Source organism: Orycteropus afer, unplaced genomic scaffold (genome assembly GCF_000298275.1).
Source record: "Orycteropus afer afer isolate SDZICR_OR568_19922 unplaced genomic scaffold, OryAfe1.0 scaffold00294, whole genome shotgun sequence".
Lineage (NCBI taxonomy): Eukaryota > Metazoa > Chordata > Mammalia > Tubulidentata > Orycteropodidae > Orycteropus > Orycteropus afer.
Window position 1 is genome coordinate 2,577,245 of NW_006921881.1, and position 18,656 is coordinate 2,595,900.

Consider the following 18,656-nt stretch of genomic DNA (forward strand, 5'->3'; position numbering starts at 1 on the left):
AAATGTACTCTAGTGTTGAGAAGCCACAAAAATGCCACAAACACTGAGAAAGGCTAAAAGGGGATGCACAGTTTCACAAAGCACAGTGATCACAGATCATAGCGATAGGGATCATGCTACTGACATAGAAACTACAAAATACAAAAGTAGGGAGAGAGGCCTTTCAGGGAGTAACTCCGTACCAGTCACTCACACTTGACCCCTGTCCAGGTAACCTGGAGAGTTTCACAGAGTAGCTGACAACATTGGGAGCAAGGGGTGTCACATAAAAAAGGACTTGAAAGCAGCAGCTAGAAGAAAGGAATGTTAGGAAACTGCTCCAGGGCTCTCAGGAATCGAGGGCAACACTGGGTATGGGTGGACAGATGCATGAGAAACAGCACCAATGAGGTTTCCTGTTCAGCAGTCATTTGGCAAGGGGGAAGAGAATCCAGGAGGCAGCTGAAGGGAGCAGAGATGAGGTCCTGAAGGTAAGTCTCTCGAGGCCAGATCAGAAGAGTGCACGCTGTGTGCCAGTGATGAGACACAACAATGAACCCCAAATGGGAGGTGGTAGATGAGGGTGGGTGTGTCACTGATTGAGGGTGTTGGGTGGAAGCCTCACAGTAGCTATCACAGGGCCATAGGGAAATTATGGCCACTAGGTCATAGAGGGCTCATTCCAGCCTGGATGGGAAGGCACAGTCTTACAGAGGAGGTCCATTGACGCCTGGGTGATAGAAGGCACAGTAGTCTTCATATCGACAATGGCCCTTTTTGGCAAAGTGTCGGCAGACAGGGCGGTCAGATTTGTCTGTGAGAGTGAAAATTGGGCAGTTTAAAATCTGAGTAAGAAAAGAAAAAAATGTTATAAAACGTAGACAAAGAGGAAGGTCAGATCACCTACTCCTTACCACTTCCAAATGTTTTGGAATAGTAATTTTTATAATGGGAGAAGAAACATTCAGGGCTACTTTTACTTCAAGAGGAAAAAGAACAGCGTAGAGTCATGCGCACTCTGACAAGTGGGCCATTCTGGGAGTAATGGGTATCAAATGTGCAAAGGCATTAACAAAATGAAGCTCACCTTCCATAACCTGGGGTCCATCCTTAGGTGGGCAGGTATTCTTGACAAGGGACCAGCTTTTGAGCCTTCGAGGGTTTCTTTGCTCTTTGTGAAAGGCCCCCCTGGGAGGACCCCCATGGCCTGGCCCTGGAAAAGGAGGTTCAGCATTGACTCCCCACCAACCACGACCATATGGGCCAAACCTGGGACCTAGGCCTCCCCGCATTGGACCTCTACCCCGAGGAGGAGGTGGGAGACTCAGCAGTGGTGGAATTAACTGTCCTCTTGATCCTGGAGGGCCTCTGTGAAGAGCTATAGAGAGAGACAGAGAGAAAGACATAGAAAAGTAATTAATGGCCAGTTTAATCTTGATATAGAAATCCTGATCTTATTTTTATTCTTTATATTGATATACATACAGAAAAAATACTTAAGTTCATAACTCAATTATCACAAAGTAAACACACCTATGTTACCACCACCCAGGTGAACAGATGGAATCTTATTAGCATTTCAGAAGTCCCCCCCTTGTGCCCATGCCCCTCCATTCCTCCCTCCTCCCAAAGGTAACACTATCCTGACTATAACACCATTGGTTAGTTTTTGCCTGTTTTTGAACTTCGCATAAATGGAATCATACAGTCTGCATTCTTTTGTGTCTGGCTTCTTTCGCTCAACATCATGTTTGTGAGATTCATCCAGGTTGGTTGCCTGTAGCAGTAGTTCGTTCATTTTCATTGCAGTGTAGTATTCCATTGCATGCATATACAACAATTTATTTATCCATTCTACTGGTGATGGACATGTGGGTGGTTTCCAGTTTGGGGCTATAACGAAAAATGCTGCTATGAACATTTTTATACATGTCTTTGTCACACAAATGTATGCATTTCTGTTGAGTATATACGTAGTAGAATTGCTGGGCTGTAGAATATATGTTTTAATAGATAAAATCTCACCTTTTCAGAGTGGTTGTACCAATTTGCACTCTCACCAGAAGTTGTTCACATCTTCCACAACACTTGGTATTGTCAGTTGTTTTCATTTTAGCCATTCTGGTGAGCGTGAAAAGTGGTGTTTGTAACTTGCATTTATTTGATGATTAATGTTGAGTATTTGTTCACATTGGTCATTCAGAGATCCTTTATGAGTTGCCTGTTCTAGCCTTTTGCCCATTTCTCTAAAAGACTGTCTAGAAGAGCTCTTTATATAGGCTAATAGCGACTTGCACACATCTCTCACTCTATAGCTTTCTTTTGACTTTTTGTTGTTGTTAGTTGCCTTCAAACCAATTTTGACTTATGGCGATCTCATGAGTGCAGAGTAGAACTGCTTCATAGGGTTCTTAAGGCCCTGGCCTTTTGGAAACCAATTGCCAGGCCTATCTTTCAATGCCCCTTGAGTGGGAGGGAACTGACAACCTCTTGGCTAGCAGTCAAGTGCTTAACCAGCTGTGCCACTCAGGGACTCATTTGGATTCTTAATGTCATTTAATAAGTGGAAGTTTGTATTTTTTAATGTAGATCAATTTATCAATCTTTCCTCTACGGTATATGTGTATCTTGGTGGTTAAAAATTCTTTTCTAGTAGAATTATTCTTTTACTTTTCATACTTAGCAATCTACAGGCCACTTGAAATTGATTTTCACATACAGAATTATTAAGAGTTTAAGTTTTTTTCCCCACATGAATATATAACTGACCCAGAATCATTTACTGAAAACACCATCTTTTTAATGCCACAATATAATAAATAAATACATGTGCAGGCCTGTTTCTGAACTCTCTATGCTATTTATTGACTTATGTGTCTACTATTGTACTAACACCACACTCTTCTAATTACTGTAGCTTTACAACAACTCTTGATATTCAGAGTAAGCTATTTTATCCTTTAAGAGTGTCTTGGCAGTCTCTCACTCTGACACACAGTATTTCCATATAAAGATGTAAAATGTTTATTTCCACAAGAAATAATAGGAATTCTGACTGGGAATGCATTGCTGCTATAGGTCAATTTGAGAAGAACTGACATTTTCACATTGAGTTTTCAATCTGTGAATATACAACATCTCTCCATTTACTTAGGTATAGAACCACTGGTCTTCCGATTTTAGGCCCCTTCTGGGTTTTACTCCCTCCCTTGCTTTCTTTTCTAGGACTTAAGGAGCAGGGCCCCTTCCACCTCACCTGACTTGGGGTCACCAGGCTTTCCATTGGCCATGGGGGGAGGGCCCAAAAGGCTGGGTGGTCCTGAAAGTAGACACGAAAACATGGTCATCAGAATGAACTAAAGGACTGATGATCATTCTGTTCTTATGTGTTTTCCTTCTACTACACATTTCTTGGAGATTTGGTAGCACAGTGCCTAAGGCACTTGACTGTTAACCAGAAGGCTGGTGGTTCAAACCCACCAGCCACTCCTCGGAAGGAAGGTTGGGCAATCCTACTTCCGTAGTGATACTGCCTCGGAAACCCAAGGAGGGGTCGCTATGAGTCGGGGCCGACTCAACGGCACATAACAACAACAACAACACACATTTCTTAGTCCAATCAGTAAGCCAAATACATTCTCAGCAATGTTGTCCAGTTCTCATCCCACCTATCTGCCCTTCCTTTGCAAAGCTGTGTCAGGGCTGCAAAAAGTAGACTCAGTCCTAGGGAGCCAGGGAAGATACTGATAACTTTCTCTTGCCCTTAGTGATGATATCCAAAACATCACAAGTAATTCTCTTCCCGTTCTCCCGAGGAAAGAGCAATTTAGAGAAGGCTGCACTTCCACCTTCCCTGTGAAAATCTGATCTCAATCACCCCAGTCACCACAATGTGCAACCTTTCTTCGGCCCCTCTCCCCTGCCGTTCTGCGAATGGGCGTATAAGCCCTTTACCCTCTTCCCCCTGCTCTCCCTAGAAAGGTTTTTGGGTCGGATTAAGGTTTAGAGTTCAGGTAAGAGAAGTCCTCGTTCAAGGCTTCATCCCAGGTACGCTCCCTCTCCCAGCGCTTGCACCCTTCCTTCTTCCATCAGAGGGTCCCCTCCCCACCTTGTCAGCCCCTAGCTTCTCGCCAGGACTGGCTGACAGGGAGGTACACCTCCTGGGCTCCTCACCGATGGGACTCCCGTCGTCCTCGTCACCAGTCTCTTCCCGCTCTGGCAGTGGGGGCTGCGGCGGTGGAGGCTGCTGCTGCTGATCCTGCTTCTTTCGCTTCGGCATCGTGGCTGCGGCAAAGGCTACAGAGGGATTTGGAGGGCAGTGAGGAAGGGGCAGGCTGGGATTCTGTTTCCGCTTCCGGGGTGCGGTGGACAGTGAAGCTGATGCTCCCGCCAATTCATTTCCGGAAGACTGTGGGGAAAATTTGCTGCAGCCCTATTCTCACATCTTTGCCAGGCACAGAGACAATGCAGAGCTTTCTCTTTGCTGCATTTTTATAAAGGCCTAAACAAATATTCCATTCCTTCCGCGCCGCTGAGAAAACACCATAACCCGTTCCTCACAGTGCGCCATAGAGTCCAGAGGGTCTCGACCAGAAGGCCTGAGATGCCAGAGCTGTCGCATCCTAAATCCGCCACATCCGGTCCCCGGTTACTATAGTAACAGCTGTAGGCACAACTTGGTGCTCTCTGACCTCCTTCCAAAAGTCCTCTTCCCATCCAGGTTTCCCTCCTCGCCCGCGCTTATCCTTAGGATCTGTAAACCTGCTCCTTCTTGCCATTCTGACACAGAATTTGGGTTCCAGCAGAGCAGCGCCCAGGATACTTGAGATCGCCACCGGGTCCTCAGAACGTCTGCCCCTGTAGCACAACAACCTGGTTTCACTCCTGGGATGCGTCAACCTCAGGGTTGGTAAAGCAGCTTCTACGTGTCCACGCCCCCTTCTCTCCCAGTTGGTAGGACCCGCCCTCCGCTCCGCCTCCCCCGCCAGGTGAGTGGTAGCTTCTCAACGGCGCACAAGGTAGTGATGACATACGTTCCCCCTCCCCCGAAAGAGAGTTGGTAGCGTCCGTGACGAAGTTAGTCTGATCCTCCCACGCGCGTCTCCTTCCTTGCTGCCGCTGCGCCCTCTTCATGAGACTGGCTCTCATGTGCGGGTAGCCCACTCAGCATCATCCTCTAGCCTTGCTCCAGGAGGGAAGTGACTGTATTTCCCCTGTCTGCCTTCTACCTAGGCCGCCGTGGCTAGTCGCTCGGCCCGCCCGTTGACGTCACCTGCTAGCCCCGCCCCCTCCAGGGTCCCGGGCCCTTGCGGCGGGGGCTGCCCGGGGGGAGTCAGTTGAGGCGGCAGGAGCTCGGCGGAGGGCCGGCCAGGTGTCTGGTCCTGGCCATGCCGAGGAAGAAGCCCTTCAGCGTGAAGCAGAAAAAGAAGCAGTTGCAGGACAAGCGGGAGCGGAAGCGAGGTCAGTAAGAGAGCGGGAGGAGGGGGCGGGGCTCGAGCTCCCGCACATCTGGAGGGAGAGGTGTGCCCGCCGCATCTCTAGAGGGCGTGGGGGGAGGGCAGAGCGCGAGGCGACCAGCGCGGGAGACCGCGGAGGTTCCTCCACCTTAGCCCCCCTACATCTGGATGGATTGAGGGAAGGATGGAGAATTGGGGGAGGGGAATTCCTCCAGCTCGAACCGGGCACCATCCCCGCAGCTCCCTGGAGGAGGGGTGAGTACCCCCACGCACATCCGGGAGGGTCCCAGCAGAGAGGCTGGGAGAACTAGGCCTTGAAAGAAGTGGGGTGCTGTGGGGAGGAGTCAGGCAACCTAGGAAGGGGGTCTTCAGGCCCCTGAGAACTGGCCGGCACTGGCGTCACTGGCCCCTCCTCGTAGGACTTCAAGATGGGCTGCGCTCCAGTTCCAACAGCCGCAGCGGGAGCCGGGAGCGGCGGGAAGAGCAGACCGATACCTCTGACGGGGAGTCTGTGACCCATCATATCCGCAGGCTCAACCAGCAGCCTTCCCATGGGCTGGGCCCGCGAGGCTACGACCCAAATCGGTGAGGGTGGGCGGGCATGGGGATGGGAGTGTGGGTGTGTTGGCAGGGGCTTCCACGACTACCCGGAAGTTGGGGAACGCGGGCTGCTGGTGGAGGCTTGAAAGTGGTGGAGGTGAGGTTGGAATGTCCTTTTAGAGAGCGTGGAGAGAGTTTGGCTTTAGAAGGGTGAAGCTTAGGGTCAGGCTGAGTATCTGTGAAAGAGGACTTGGAGGAAGGCAGACCGAGAGAGAACAACTCTGGAGGGAAAGCTTTGAGAAGTTGCTTGCCCAAGAGGAGGGAAGATGAGTTTGTGGCTACAAGATTGTGCTGGATTCCTGGTCCCTGTCTGTCTAGATACCGGCTGCATTTTGAGCGGGACAGCAGGGAAGAGGTGGAGAGGAGAAAGAGAGCAGCCAGAGAGCAAGTGCTCCAGCCTGTCAGTGCTGAGGTTCTGGAGCTGGACATCAGAGAGGTCTATCAGCCTGGTTCAGGTGAGTGAGAGGTCAGCATCGCAATATTTGGGAAGGAAATGCACTGGAGAAGGGAGTTTGGAAGGGTCTGAGCTGACTGTAAGGAAGGAGAGGTCTGGGATGCACCTTTGAGTCCTGAAACTATCTTCATACTTACTTGGACTTTTTATTGGTTTCCCAGCCTTGGACTTTCCCCGACGTCCTCCTTGGAGCTATGAAATGTCCAAGGAGCAACTGATGAGTCAGGAGGAACGGAGCTTCCAGGAGTATCTTGGAAAGATTCATGGGGCTTACACATCTGAGAAGCTCAGCTACTTTGAGCACAATCTGGAGGTGAGACTAGAGTTGGGGTAAAAGTTTGGTGTAGAAACCCATGGTCAAGTTGATTTGATTGGGAGGGGGACTCTGGCTCAGGTTCTCATCTACCATCTGTTTTTCAGACATGGAGACAGCTGTGGCGAGTGTTGGAGATGTCTGACATTGTCCTGCTCATCACTGATATCCGACATCCAGTGAGTAAGGGAGGTGAGGGTGGACAAGGGGGAAGGAATATCTTGTGGAGTCAAGGTCAGAGGCAGGAGTTGGGAGACAGAGAGGCATCTTTTTTCATTTCTAGCTCCTCTACCCTGTGGTGATGTCTGCAGTCAGGGACTCAGTTCTATACTTACCTGTTGTTATAGCCTGTCATTCTTTTCCTGGCTCTCCCTTTCTATCCTTCGTTTGACAAATAATTGCCCACCAGAGGTAGGCCAGTGGAAAATCCCAGTGTGGAGCTCTAGAAGATTCTATGGAGGCAACTGGGGACGTCCCCTGCCTCATCCATAGGTGCCCTTTCTTCCTTATGTCATTTCTCTAGCACCACCACCTCAATTGTCACCTTAGTTGCTATAGGACTCAGGCCTCACCTGGAATGCTAGGGTAGTGGTTAAGACTGTAGATTCTGGTACTGGACTGTTCTTTTGCAAATTTTGGCTTTTTTACTTTACTGTTGTCCTTCAATACGAAAGAGAGAGGTCAGTGGGGACATTTAGGTTGGAGGTCCTTATTGGCATGTACACGTACACTTCTATACACATATGTATACCTATTCACATAGGCATACACATACAGAGCCACACATTCTCAACATACAAGCACACATATGTACACATATGTGTGTGTGTACTACCTAAGGCATTTGACTACTAACCAGAAGGCTGGTGGTTCAAACCTACTAGCTACTCCTTGGAAGGACGATTGGGAGATCTACTTCTGTAGTGATACCGCTTCAGAAACCCAAGGAGGGGTCGCTATGAGTCAGATCCAAGTTGATGGCAGTGAGTTTGGTTTTACATATATACAGTTGTATACATAGGAAAACATGTATTAATTCTTTGTCAATCCCCTCTTCCTCTTTCCTGATACTAGACTTTATTTAAGCATGCTAGGAGTCAGTATTTTCTTGTCTTGTTTTTGCCTTATCTCCATCCCTCATCATGACTTGCAGTAAGTCCCCTAAAGACTCATGCACTAGTATTACTAACCTATGTTTTATCTTCTTAAGTGTGGCTGTTTCATTGTTTTCACCCTAGAATCTGCTACTGCCAGAGCCTTGTCTCTGAGCTGTGCCTAGTGAATGGGGATCTGGAGGCAGAGGACTCTGGGTTTCACTGCTCCATCCCCTTATGAATCCTGCCACAGGTTGTGAATTTCCCACCAGCACTTTATGAGTATGTGACTGGAGAACTTGGGCTGGCTCTGGTGCTGGTCCTGAACAAAGTGGACCTGGCCTCACCAGCTCTTGTGGTTGCCTGGAAGCACTATTTCCATCAACACTACCCCCAGCTCCACATCGTCCTTTTCACCTCTTTCCCTCGGGATCCTCGCTGTCCACAGGACCCTAGTAGTGGTGAGTGGGCAATTAGAAAGGCACACTGCTGGAGGTGAGGTGGCAGGGGATCAAAGGGAAAACAGGCTTGTTGACAAGGGGTACCTAATCTTTAGCCCAAGGATGGTGGCAGAGATGGGAAGCAGAAGCCAGTGTACTAACTCTTTGTGCCCTGTGACCTCAGTCTTGAAGAAAAGTCGGAAGCGAGGGAGAGGGTGGACTCGGGCCCTGGGACCGGAGCAGTTGCTGAGAGCCTGTGAAGCCATCACTGCGGGAAAAGGTATGTGTCCCTCATAGGGGTGCTGTGGGATACCCAAGGCCTGGAGTTGTTTTGCTGATCTTTCCAGAAGTCAGCCCCTCTATTATGGAAGTGTGACAGAAGCCCGAGGGAGGGATAGAATAGGGAGCAGGCTGAGCTTGTTGGGGCTAGAAAAGTAGCAGGTAGGTGGGCACCTCAGTGGTTTGGTACCTTTAGTCTTCCCAGTACTTTTCAGAAACTCAGAGAAATGGCAGTAATTCTCGGGCTGGGCTCACATGAAAGATGGGGTGTCTATGGCTTGCTGTTGTGCAGGCTGACACTACCCAACTCTAGAGGGCACCAGTCAGTCCCATCAGCTGTGCAATGCAGTCTATGCCATCATTCACAGCAGCTCTAAGAAGAACTTCTTTCATCTTCTTTCCTGAGTAGTTGACTTGAGCAGCTGGCGGGAGAAGATTGCTCGGGACGTGGCTGGGGCCACCTGGGGTAATGGCTCTGGGGACGAGGAGGAAGAAGATGATGGGCCGGCAGTCTTGGTGGAGCAGCAGACTGATTCAGCAATGGAACCAGCTGGCCCAACCCGAGAGCGCTACAAGGACGGAGTGGTGACCATTGGCTGTGTGGGTAAGGAAGTGGCAGCCCAGGCATGGTGGCCTCTTTGGAGGCACAGAGTTTCAGTATTTGGAAAAGTATTTGCCAAATTTCACTATTGGAAAAGAGGGGTGATGATCATGCTTCATTAGACCTCAGGGTTTTTGAGGGGGAAGTCCTCTGCTGGTAGCTGTGGGCAAGGTGGAGGAGGCCATCTGTTGTCCTGGCAGGATTACAGGCACACCTGTGTTAAAGTCCATCCCTTCTCAGCTGTGTGACATTGAGCAAGTTCATAAACCACTCTTGAGTCTTAGTTCCTTTGATTTTAATTTTGTATTGCAATTTAGGTGAAAGTTTGCAGAACAAATTGGTTTTCCATTCAGCATTTCATACTCATTTTGTTTTGTGACATTCATTGCAATCCCCACAATGTAACAGCACTTTTCCCACTTCCTTCCTGTGTTTACCTTTTCCCTTTGTCCTTCTTTCCCATCCTTTTTGATCTTGATGCCTTTTTGATTTTGCGTGCTTAATTGTTCCAAAGAATGTGTACCTCCTTGGTATTATTGTTCACCTTACAGGCCTGTTGTATGGCTGAAAGTTGAGCCATAGGCTGAGTTCAGTTCCAGGCTTGCAGGGTACCTAAGGGCCATAGTCTTAGAGGAGTACCTTTGATTTTATAAATGAGGATATTGATACCTAATTAAAAGAATGGACATGAGGGATGAATGGAATAGTGTTAAGAGTGCCTAACAGTGACTGACAAATAATCATAGTGGTAAAAGCAAAATTATTATTATAGCTTAACACTTACATGATGCTTATTATGTACTGACCACTGTTCTAAGTGACTTGTATATAAATATATACATATATAATACATTAATCAGTTTCATAATACTAATTTTTAGTTGTAGCAATGAACCCATAGTAGAGTTATCATTAAATCATGGTAAGCACTCAGCAAGTATTAATTTCCTTCTGGGTCTTAATCCTTTAAGTCTGTTGTCGAAGAGAAGCTTCCCTTAACCAGGAACTTTGGCTCTGCTCTTAGGAGAAAAGAATGACAGTCCAGAGCCCCTTTTCATTTTGGGTGGGATTCCTTGGAATTCTATTTATTGGAAAAGTGAGAAGAGATCTTTGTCCAGTTATATCTGAGGTAATACTGGAATAAAAAAGGGCCCAGCACAGAAGAAACTGGGAGAGTGGAATAGAGAGTGGGGCTCCTTGGCAATGCTCTGGACTTACTTTCAGTCTCCTTTCCATCTTGGGAAAGACCTGCCTGATTGCTGACAGATTGCTCCCTTTTCTGGTCACTGCACCCTGACTTTCCTTACCCCTTGACTTCTGACCCTGGGCTTTCCCTCACCTGAGGCCTCTGTCCTCATCAGGAGCCCCTGCACTGAGTTGTCTGTTCATGGGGGTGGGGTCGGAAGAGTAGTGGCTCTGCCACAGGCAGCCCTGAGTTTGGGTTTCCCTTCAGCTCTCATTCACTTATCCATCTAACACATATTTGAGCACCTACCAGGTGCTAGGGAGCTCTGGTAATGTAGTGCCTAAGGCACTTGACTGCTAACCAGAAGGCTGGCGGTTGAAACCCACCAGCCACTCCTCAGAAGGAAGGTTAGGCAATCTACTTCTGTAGTGATACTGCCTTGGAAACCCAAGGAAGGGTTGCTATGAGTCAGGTCTGACTCGATTACAAATAACAGTACCACCAGGTGCTAGGTGCTGTTCCAGGGACTGGATATGTTGCCATAAAAATGGCAGAAAATATCTCTATGGAGCCGTTTTCTTGTGAATGAATAGATTAACAGTCTGAGATAATATGATTTATGGTCAACAAAAGAAAGCATTGAAATGGGATAGAGAGTGACTGAGGGCAGTGCATCCTCAAGGAAAGCCTCCCAAGGAGACACCTGGTAATGAGAGTAGAGAAGCTGTTTAGACATGTGGGGAAAGGGTCTTTCAGGCAAAGTGATCAACAAATGGAAGGTTCTTGAGGTGGAAATGAGTTTGGTGGTGGTGCCAGCAAGAGTAGAGTTTTGGGAGCCAGGGAAGAGTGGTATCGGAATGAGGTCAGAAGGGTCACTGGGACCACATCATGTAGAGTCTTGTGACTATTAGAGGGCATTTTAGATTTTATTCTAAGTCTGATGTAATACTGGAATAAAAAAGGGCCCAGCACAGAAGAAACTGGGAGAGTGGAATAGAGAGTTGGGCTCCTTGGCCATACTCTGGACTTACTTTCAGTCTCCTTTCCATCTTGGGAAAGACCTGCCTGAATCCATTGTGGTGGATTTTGAGCTGAATGACAGGCTCTGGTTTCCTTTTTTAAAGTTCATCTGTGGAATGGAGAATATATGCTTGGGCATGGCAAGAAAGGAAGAAGAGAAAGCAGTGGAGGCTGTTTCAGTAGTCCGGGGCGAAATAGCTCTGGTAGCGTAGTGCCTAAGGCACTTGACTGCTAACCAGAAGGCTGGTGGTTCAAACCCACCAGCCACTCCTCGGAAGGAAGGTTGGGCAATCTGCTTCCGTAGTGATACTGCCTCGGAAGCCCAAGGAGGGGTCGCTATGAGTCGGGTCCGACTCAATGGCACATAACAACAATGGGAGAAATATGAGTTTCTTAGAGTAGGGTGGTAGAAGTGGAGGTGATGAGACAGGTAGGGGCAAACAAAATTGCTGGTGGATTGCATTTGGAGTATAAGACAAAGAGAGGAGTGAAAAAGAACTTCCAGGTTTTGGGGCTGAGCAGGTGGGAATACTGAGATGGGAAGATTGGGAGAGGAGAAGATTCTGAGGGTCAGGCAGGAGAAGGAAACCAAAAATTTTTAAAATCTTAAAGATCCCAAGTAGAGATATTGAATAGATAGTTGGGTATTGGAGTCTAGAGTTCAGGAGGGAGAGGAGGATTGGAGATTTGAATTTGGGAGAGATTTTAAATGTGGAGAGGCATTGGTAGATATAAATAGTGTTTAAAGCCATCAGATTTGATGAGATGTGGGAGGAGGTAGGTGGAAAAGAGAAAGCCAAGGACTGTGCCAGGGCAAGCTAGCATTTAGAGGTTGGTAAAAGGAAGAGGAGGAAAACAGTGTCCTGACGTCAAACGAAAAAACTGTTTGGAGAGGAAAGAAGAGGTTAGCTGTGTTAAAGGTTGCTAATGAGTTGAGTAAGATGAGAACAGAGACTTAACCAGTGGGCTTGACCATGTACAGAGCAGTGGTTTCAGTGCAGTGGTGGAAAGGAAATCCAGATTGTGGTTGGCCAATGAGAGGATGTGCAGCAACATGGGTGAACTTCACATAACATTGTGCAAAAGGAGCTAGACAACAATGCATACTGCATGATTCTATACTTCACATATTGCAAAGTTAAACTGTATTGTTGAAGGGTGCACAGATAATAAAACTAAAAGGAGAAACAGGGATGGAATCTCTTAAAAGTCAGGAAAGTGGTTCACATGTGTGAAGGAAGAGGGTTATGACCCAGAAGGGATAAATGGAGCCTTTGAGGAAGTGTGCTACACTGCTTGCAGAGGTGGGTTATGTGAGATTCATTAATTCATTCTATTAGGTTCATTAATTCATTAGGATCTTGGCTGAAAGTAAAGAAGACCAGAAATCTGTTTACTTGTGTTTTATTTACTATGCAAAGGCATTCAACTGTGTGGATCATAACAAGTTATGGATAACTTTGAGAAGAATGGAATTTCAGAACACTTAATTATGTTCATGAAGAACCTTTACAGAGACCAAAAGCAGTCTTTGAAACAGAACAAGGGGATACTGAATGGTTTAAAATCAAGAAAGGTGTGTGTTATTGTTGTATCTTTTCATCATACTTAATGCAGTCTGTATGCTGAGCATATAATCAAAGAAGCCAAGTTATATGAAGATTGTGGGATTAAGATTGGAGAAGGACTCATTAACAACCTGCGATATACAGATGACCCAGCCTTCCTGGCTGAAAATGAAGGAGACTTCAGGAATTTACTGATGAAGATGAAAGACTACAGCCTTCAATACGGATTACACCTCAACATAGAGAAAACAAAAATCCTCGCAACTAGACCAATAAGGAACATTTTTTGCGTGTGACAATTTGAGTACTTTAACTTATGAAGAAAGTCACCATTCTCAGGTTTTATTTCCTCAATAAACATATTAAACATTTAAAAGACGTAATTACTTGTATACATGTGAATACAAAATGAAGATATACAGGAAATCAGAAAGTATTTTGCCAAAGAAGGAGATTTTGTGCCAAGAATCAGAAATAAGCTCTTCACTGTAATTAGCCTTAAATTTTCCTCTGGGCTTCCTGTCAGGCAAAGTAACAAAGGGAACACAATGTGTTGTAAGCTTTCATTATCAGATAAGAGAAAGCGAGCAGGGCAACTCATTCAGAAGAAACAAATGTTCTAAACAAAATGTATTGGCCCTAATTTCTAAACAAAATGTATTAGTGGAGTCTTTTGGGAAGGGAAGTAAGTTACTAAATAATCTCATTGGTAGTGATCCTTCAGAGGACACAGAAGTGTCCTCCATACCAAGGCCTTGCATTTGAATCATCATTGCAAAAAATTGTATTCAGTACTCTGCCTAGGCAGACATCATAAAGACTTTGTGAGTTCTTTGATCCACTATGTTGTAAGGTGCTGTCAAGTTGTCTCCAGGTCATGGTGCCCCATGGACAATAGAATGAAACCTTGACTGGTCCTGCACCATCTTCACACTCATTGGTAGGCCATTAGCCATTGTCTCAGCCAATGTATATTTTGAGTTCCTTCTAACTAAAGAAGCTCATAATAAGCAGCATCTTGATAAATAGAAGATTGAAGTTGTCAAGGATTTCATTTTACTTGGATCGGCAATCAACATCCATGGAAGCAGCAGTCAAGAAATCAAACCGTATGTTGCATTGGGCAAATCAGCTGTAAAGGACCTCTTTAAAGTGTTTAAGAGCAAAGATGTCACTTTGAAGACTAAAGTGCACCCGACTCAAGCCATGGTATTTTCAGTAGCTTCGTATGCATGTGAAAGCTGAACAGTGAATAAGGAAGACTGCAGAAGAGTTGATCCTTTTGAATTGTGTTGGTGAAGAATATTGAAGGTACCATGAACTGCCAGAAGAATGAATAAATCTGTCTTGGAGGAAGTACAGCCTAAATGTTCTTTAGAAGCAAGAAAGGCTGGACATCATCTCTCATACTTTGGTCATGTTGTTAGAAAAGACCAGTCTCTAGAGAAGGGTATCATACTGGATAAAGTAGAGGGTCAGTGAAAAAAGGAAAGACCCTCAACAAGATGGATTGACACAGTGACTGCACCAGTGGGCTCAAGCATGGCAACAATTGTGAGGATGGCACAGGACCTGACAGTGTTTCGTTCTGTTGTACTTAGGGTTGCTATGAGTCAGGACTGACTTAATGGCACCTAACAACAACAGGCTGTATATTGAAGTTTTCTGTGTTTTTGTGTATGTTATAGTTTATAGTTACAACAAAAATGGTATGAAGAAGTGGTGACAAAATAGACTTCTTTTAAGAAGCTTTACCATAAAGGGGATTGAGAAATGGGGATGATGGGGCTTGTAAAAGGAGCATTCCTCCCTCCCTTTTCTTCTCCTCTCTCCTTTCTTTTTCCTTCCTTTGAAAGGAAATACTTCCTTGTGTTTTAAAAGGGGCATTGTCAGTATGATGGTGTATCTACCTTGCCCTAGCAACAGTGAGCTGCCTGGGAGCAGGTACTCAATGGTCAGAGTTGCATTTTACAGGGTTGGGGTTTTTCCACATAGTGAAGCGAAGGGGAGAGACAGGACCAGGTAGTTCAAGATCTAGGAAGGAGACTGGCTATAGAACTGGGTAACAGAATCTAAGGTAAGAAGGGAAGTGAGTCCATGAGTCAGGCATGATGAGTGTTACCATGTTAGGGCCAGGGTCAAAGAATATTGGAATGAAGGAGCCAGTGTAAGTGAACTGGAAAGATGAGATATAAGGTCAGAGAGAGTGGATCTGGGAACAGATTTTGGGAGTATGCAGTGACAAGTCCAGGATGACCATGGGAGTGGGTAGCTGGGGAGGGGAGTGAAGTGACATCAAAGCACTGAGAGGCCAGCGTGCTGGACAGGAGATGCATGTAGGTACTGAAGTCAGCCAGAATGATGGTGTTGGTGTTTGTGAGAACTGCAGTGATCCAATGATTTGCAGTCTTCTTTTTTTTTTTTTTTTTTTTTATTAGGATTTGGGTGAAGATTTACAGAGTAAATTCACTTTTCATACAGCAGTTCACATATACTTTGTCTCATGTCATTGACCAAAATTTACAATGCAGCAGCTCTCCTCCCACTTCCTCCCCATAGTTACCTCCTCCCAGTGTCCATCCCTTCATACTCTTCGAGAGGCCCATTGTCTGCCAACCCTGTATATGATCTTGGATACACTCTCCATTTAGACATACATAATTGTTTAGCTTGTTCACCCATCTATCCGTCCCTATACCCATGTTTGCTTTCATTGACAACTCAGTATTGTATTTACAAAGGGGTTCATATTTGTTGTTTGTACTGCCCATGTAACTCTCTCTGTCTTTCTCATCCTCAATGCTGCCATATTGGTCACTCACATTTGGTACATTGCCCTTCTCTTCACCCAAATCAATATTTATCTCTATCTATCTAACAGCATTCCCTCCCCTTCCCTCCCACCCCTGGTAACCAACAAGAAAATGTCCTCCAATATATAAACCTTTCCTTAACTTTCACAATAACGGACTAATACAATATTTGTCCTTTTGTGACTGACTTATTTCGCTCAGCATAATGTCCTCCAAGTTCATCCACGTTATGCGGTGTTTTGCAGATTCTACATTATTCTTTAGCGTTGCATAGTATTCCATTGTGTGAATGTACCAAAGTTTGGTTATCCATTCCTCAGTTGTTGGACATCTAGGTTGTTTCCAAGTTTTGGCTATTGTAAATAGTGCGATTTGCAGTCTTCTTGAACAAATTACTGATAGTTATATGAGATGCATGTCTCACTTGTTTTGAACACTTGTATTGTATGGAACTTTGGTGGTACTATGGGTAAAGCATTGGAGTGCTAACCAAAATGCCAGTGGTTTGAACCCATCAGGTGCTCTGTGGGATGAAGATGCAATTTGCTTCTGTAAATATTTATAGCCTTAGAAACCCTATGGGACAGTTCTACTCTGTCCTGTAAGGTCACTATGAATCACAGTCAACTCAGTGGTGGTGAGTTTGGTTTGGTTTACTATACTATACTGCAGACACTGACCATGCAGTTATATGTTATCTGAATTCTGATTACTCTGAGGTGGAAGACATCTACACTGTAAAAAGGGAAACAGGCTTAGAAAGTTAAGTGAATTGACTTAAGGTCACAAAGCTGGTAAGTGGAGAAGCCAGGATTCACCCCTGGCAATCCAAAGCCATAACTTGCTTGCACTGTTCAGTGTTGTACAGCTTCCTTTATTGTTGAATGTTAATTCTGCTTTCATGTATAGCTAAGGCAGCATCCAAGTCCTGCCTGTCACAGAGTGAGGACCTGTGAAATGTTAATTTTCTTTGTGCTTTTCTTCCCTTTCCCAGGTTTCCCCAATGTGGGAAAATCCTCGCTGATCAATGGTCTGGTGGGGCGGAAGGTCGTGAGTGTCTCCAGAACACCAGGCCACACCAGATACTTTCAGACCTACTTCCTCACTCCCTCTGTGAAACTCTGTGACTGCCCAGGCCTCATCTTCCCCTCTCTCCTGCCCAGGCAGTTGCAGGTACTTGGGCAAAGGGAACAGGGGGAGAGAGAGAGAAGGTGGGAAAGGAGGAAGAAGGCTGAGTGCTCTTGTTTCCCTCAGGTTCTGGCAGGGATTTACCCCATTGCCCAAATCCAGGAGCCGTACACAGCTGTGGGCTATCTGGCCTCCCGAATCCCCGTGCAGGCTCTACTCCACCTGCGCCACCCAGAAGCTGAGGACTCCTCAGCAGAACATGCCTGGTGTGCCTGGGACATATGTGAAGGTGGGCTCCATGTGTCTGACTTCTCCCCACCTGGCTTCATCTGCCCTCCCTTACCAGCCATCCTTCTGACATTGCCGTTTACCCTGTCCTATCTCCTTTTCCTCTTCTCAGAGATTCTGTCATTGGACAAAGCAGTTGTCCACTCAACTCTGTATTTCTATCCCAAAGCCAGCAAGATCTTTGGCCTAGAATGTTCTCAGGGAAGCCAGAAAGACTGTGTTATGGGAATGGCCATCATGGTGACTGGCACCTGGTTAACTGACTTCTCTCCCATTGTTCTTTTATCACTCTAGCCTGGGCAGAGAAACGTGGTTACAAGACAGCCAAGGCAGCTCGGAATGACGTGTACAGAGCAGCCAACAGCCTCCTACGGCTGGCAGTGGATGGCCGCCTCAGCCTGTGTTTTCATCCTCCAGGCTACAGTGAACAGAAAGGTCAGAGATCCAAGTATTCTTCCCCATCCCCCTGCTTTCACTTAGGCAAGAGAATGTGGGCTTCGTGGCCAGACAGGGAGGGCCAAACTTGGTTTCCACACCTCTTGTTCAGATCTGTTATTTCATGTCTCTGAGATAGTTTCCTGGTCTGCGAAATGAGAATAATTCCCTCATGGCAATGTTGTGGCAAAAACTGAAGTTAATATGTGCAAAGTTTCTGTCCAGTCCCTGGCACATGCAAGGCCTTCAGGTATTAGGTGAATGAATGAATGCATGCCCACAGCTATAAAGCTTATTATAAAGCTATATTGTAACTATAAAGCTACTTCTTATTATTGCTAGCCTTTGCCTCTTCTCCATCTTTCTCTGGCTTTAGTTCCTTGCTCAAAACTCTCTTCCCTTTTTTTTTTCCTTCTTGTTTTGGTTCTCCAGGCACTTGGGAATCCCATCCAGAGACCATGGAGCTGGTGGTTTTGCAGGGCAGGGTGGGGCCAGCAGGTGATGAGGAGGAGGAGGAGGAAGAGGAAGAGCTGAGCAGTTCCTGTGAGGAGGAGGGAGAGGAAGATCGGGATGCAGATGAGGAGGGGGAAGGGGATGAGGACACCCCAACCTCAGCTACGGGGTCCAGCCTGGCTGCCCGAAACCCTTATGCCCTTCTGGGTGAGGATGAATGCTGAGTCCCCCCCCTGCGCCATTTCCCTACCTAGTATCTTTGCTTTTGGACTGACCTGGGGGTATCTCCCCTCTGCCGCCCCAATTGTGAATAAAGATTGTCTGCTTTGTAGCCCCTTCCCCAGATGGACTGAGGTGAGAGCGGCTGGTTTAGGCTTGCAACTTTGGAAAGTTTTTTTTTTTTTTGGTGCGTTCTGTTTGCTAAGTTAGTTTTTTTAGGAATTAATTCAGCAGGTTCTAAGGCCCTGAAAACAGCTTCCTGTGCCCGCTCTCCCACTTGGCGTCTTGGGAATCCCTTTACCAAAATGGGAAGGGGAGCCAGTTCAGTTT

The 18,656-nt window shown here is 46.3% G+C and overlaps 2 protein-coding genes across 2 annotated transcripts; one reads left to right on the forward strand and one right to left on the reverse strand.

The window, feature by feature from the left end:
* Positions 1-783: 783 nt before the first annotated feature.
* On the reverse strand, positions 784-4,258 carry PRR3 (proline rich 3). The gene is made up of 4 exons (XM_042782384.1): positions 4,153-4,258; positions 3,236-3,298; positions 1,067-1,357; positions 784-824 (listed from the first exon to the last, which is right to left on the reverse strand). Exons 1-4 carry the CDS (start codon positions 4,256-4,258, stop codon positions 784-786), a joined length of 501 nt encoding a protein of 166 aa, XP_042638318.1.
* A 1,108-nt stretch (positions 4,259-5,366) lies between these two features.
* Positions 5,367-18,331, forward strand: GNL1 (G protein nucleolar 1 (putative)). Its single transcript, XM_007951417.2, has 12 exons — positions 5,367-5,439; positions 5,855-6,020; positions 6,354-6,490; positions 6,651-6,802; positions 6,910-6,981; positions 8,150-8,357; positions 8,521-8,616; positions 9,025-9,219; positions 16,798-16,976; positions 17,058-17,220; positions 17,514-17,654; positions 18,087-18,331. Exons 1-12 carry the CDS (start codon positions 5,367-5,369, stop codon positions 18,329-18,331), a joined length of 1,827 nt encoding a protein of 608 aa, XP_007949608.1.
* The last annotated feature ends 325 nt before the right edge of the window (positions 18,332-18,656 follow it).

Bases quoted from the DNA above. Each gene is read 5' to 3' on its own strand.
- GNL1 (XM_007951417.2), top strand. From the start codon at position 5,367: ATGCCGAGGAAGAAGCCCTTCAGCGTGAAGCAGAAAAAGAAGCAGTTG. The intron at 8,617-9,024 runs GTATGTGTCCCT...TTTCCTGAGTAG, and splicing joins AGCCATCACTGCGGGAAAAG to TTGACTTGAGCAGCTGGCGG. The intron at 17,221-17,513 runs GTGGGCTCCATG...TTATCACTCTAG, and splicing joins TGCCTGGGACATATGTGAAG to CCTGGGCAGAGAAACGTGGT.
- PRR3 (XM_042782384.1), bottom strand. From the start codon at position 4,258: ATGCCGAAGCGAAAGAAGCAGGATCAGCAGCAGCAGCCTCCACCGCCG. The intron at 3,299-4,152 runs GTGAGGAGCCCA...GTCTACTTTCAG, and splicing joins GGACGACGGGAGTCCCATCG to GACCACCCAGCCTTTTGGGC. The intron at 1,358-3,235 runs GTGAGGTGGAAG...CTCTCTCTATAG, and splicing joins GCCTGGTGACCCCAAGTCAG to CTCTTCACAGAGGCCCTCCA.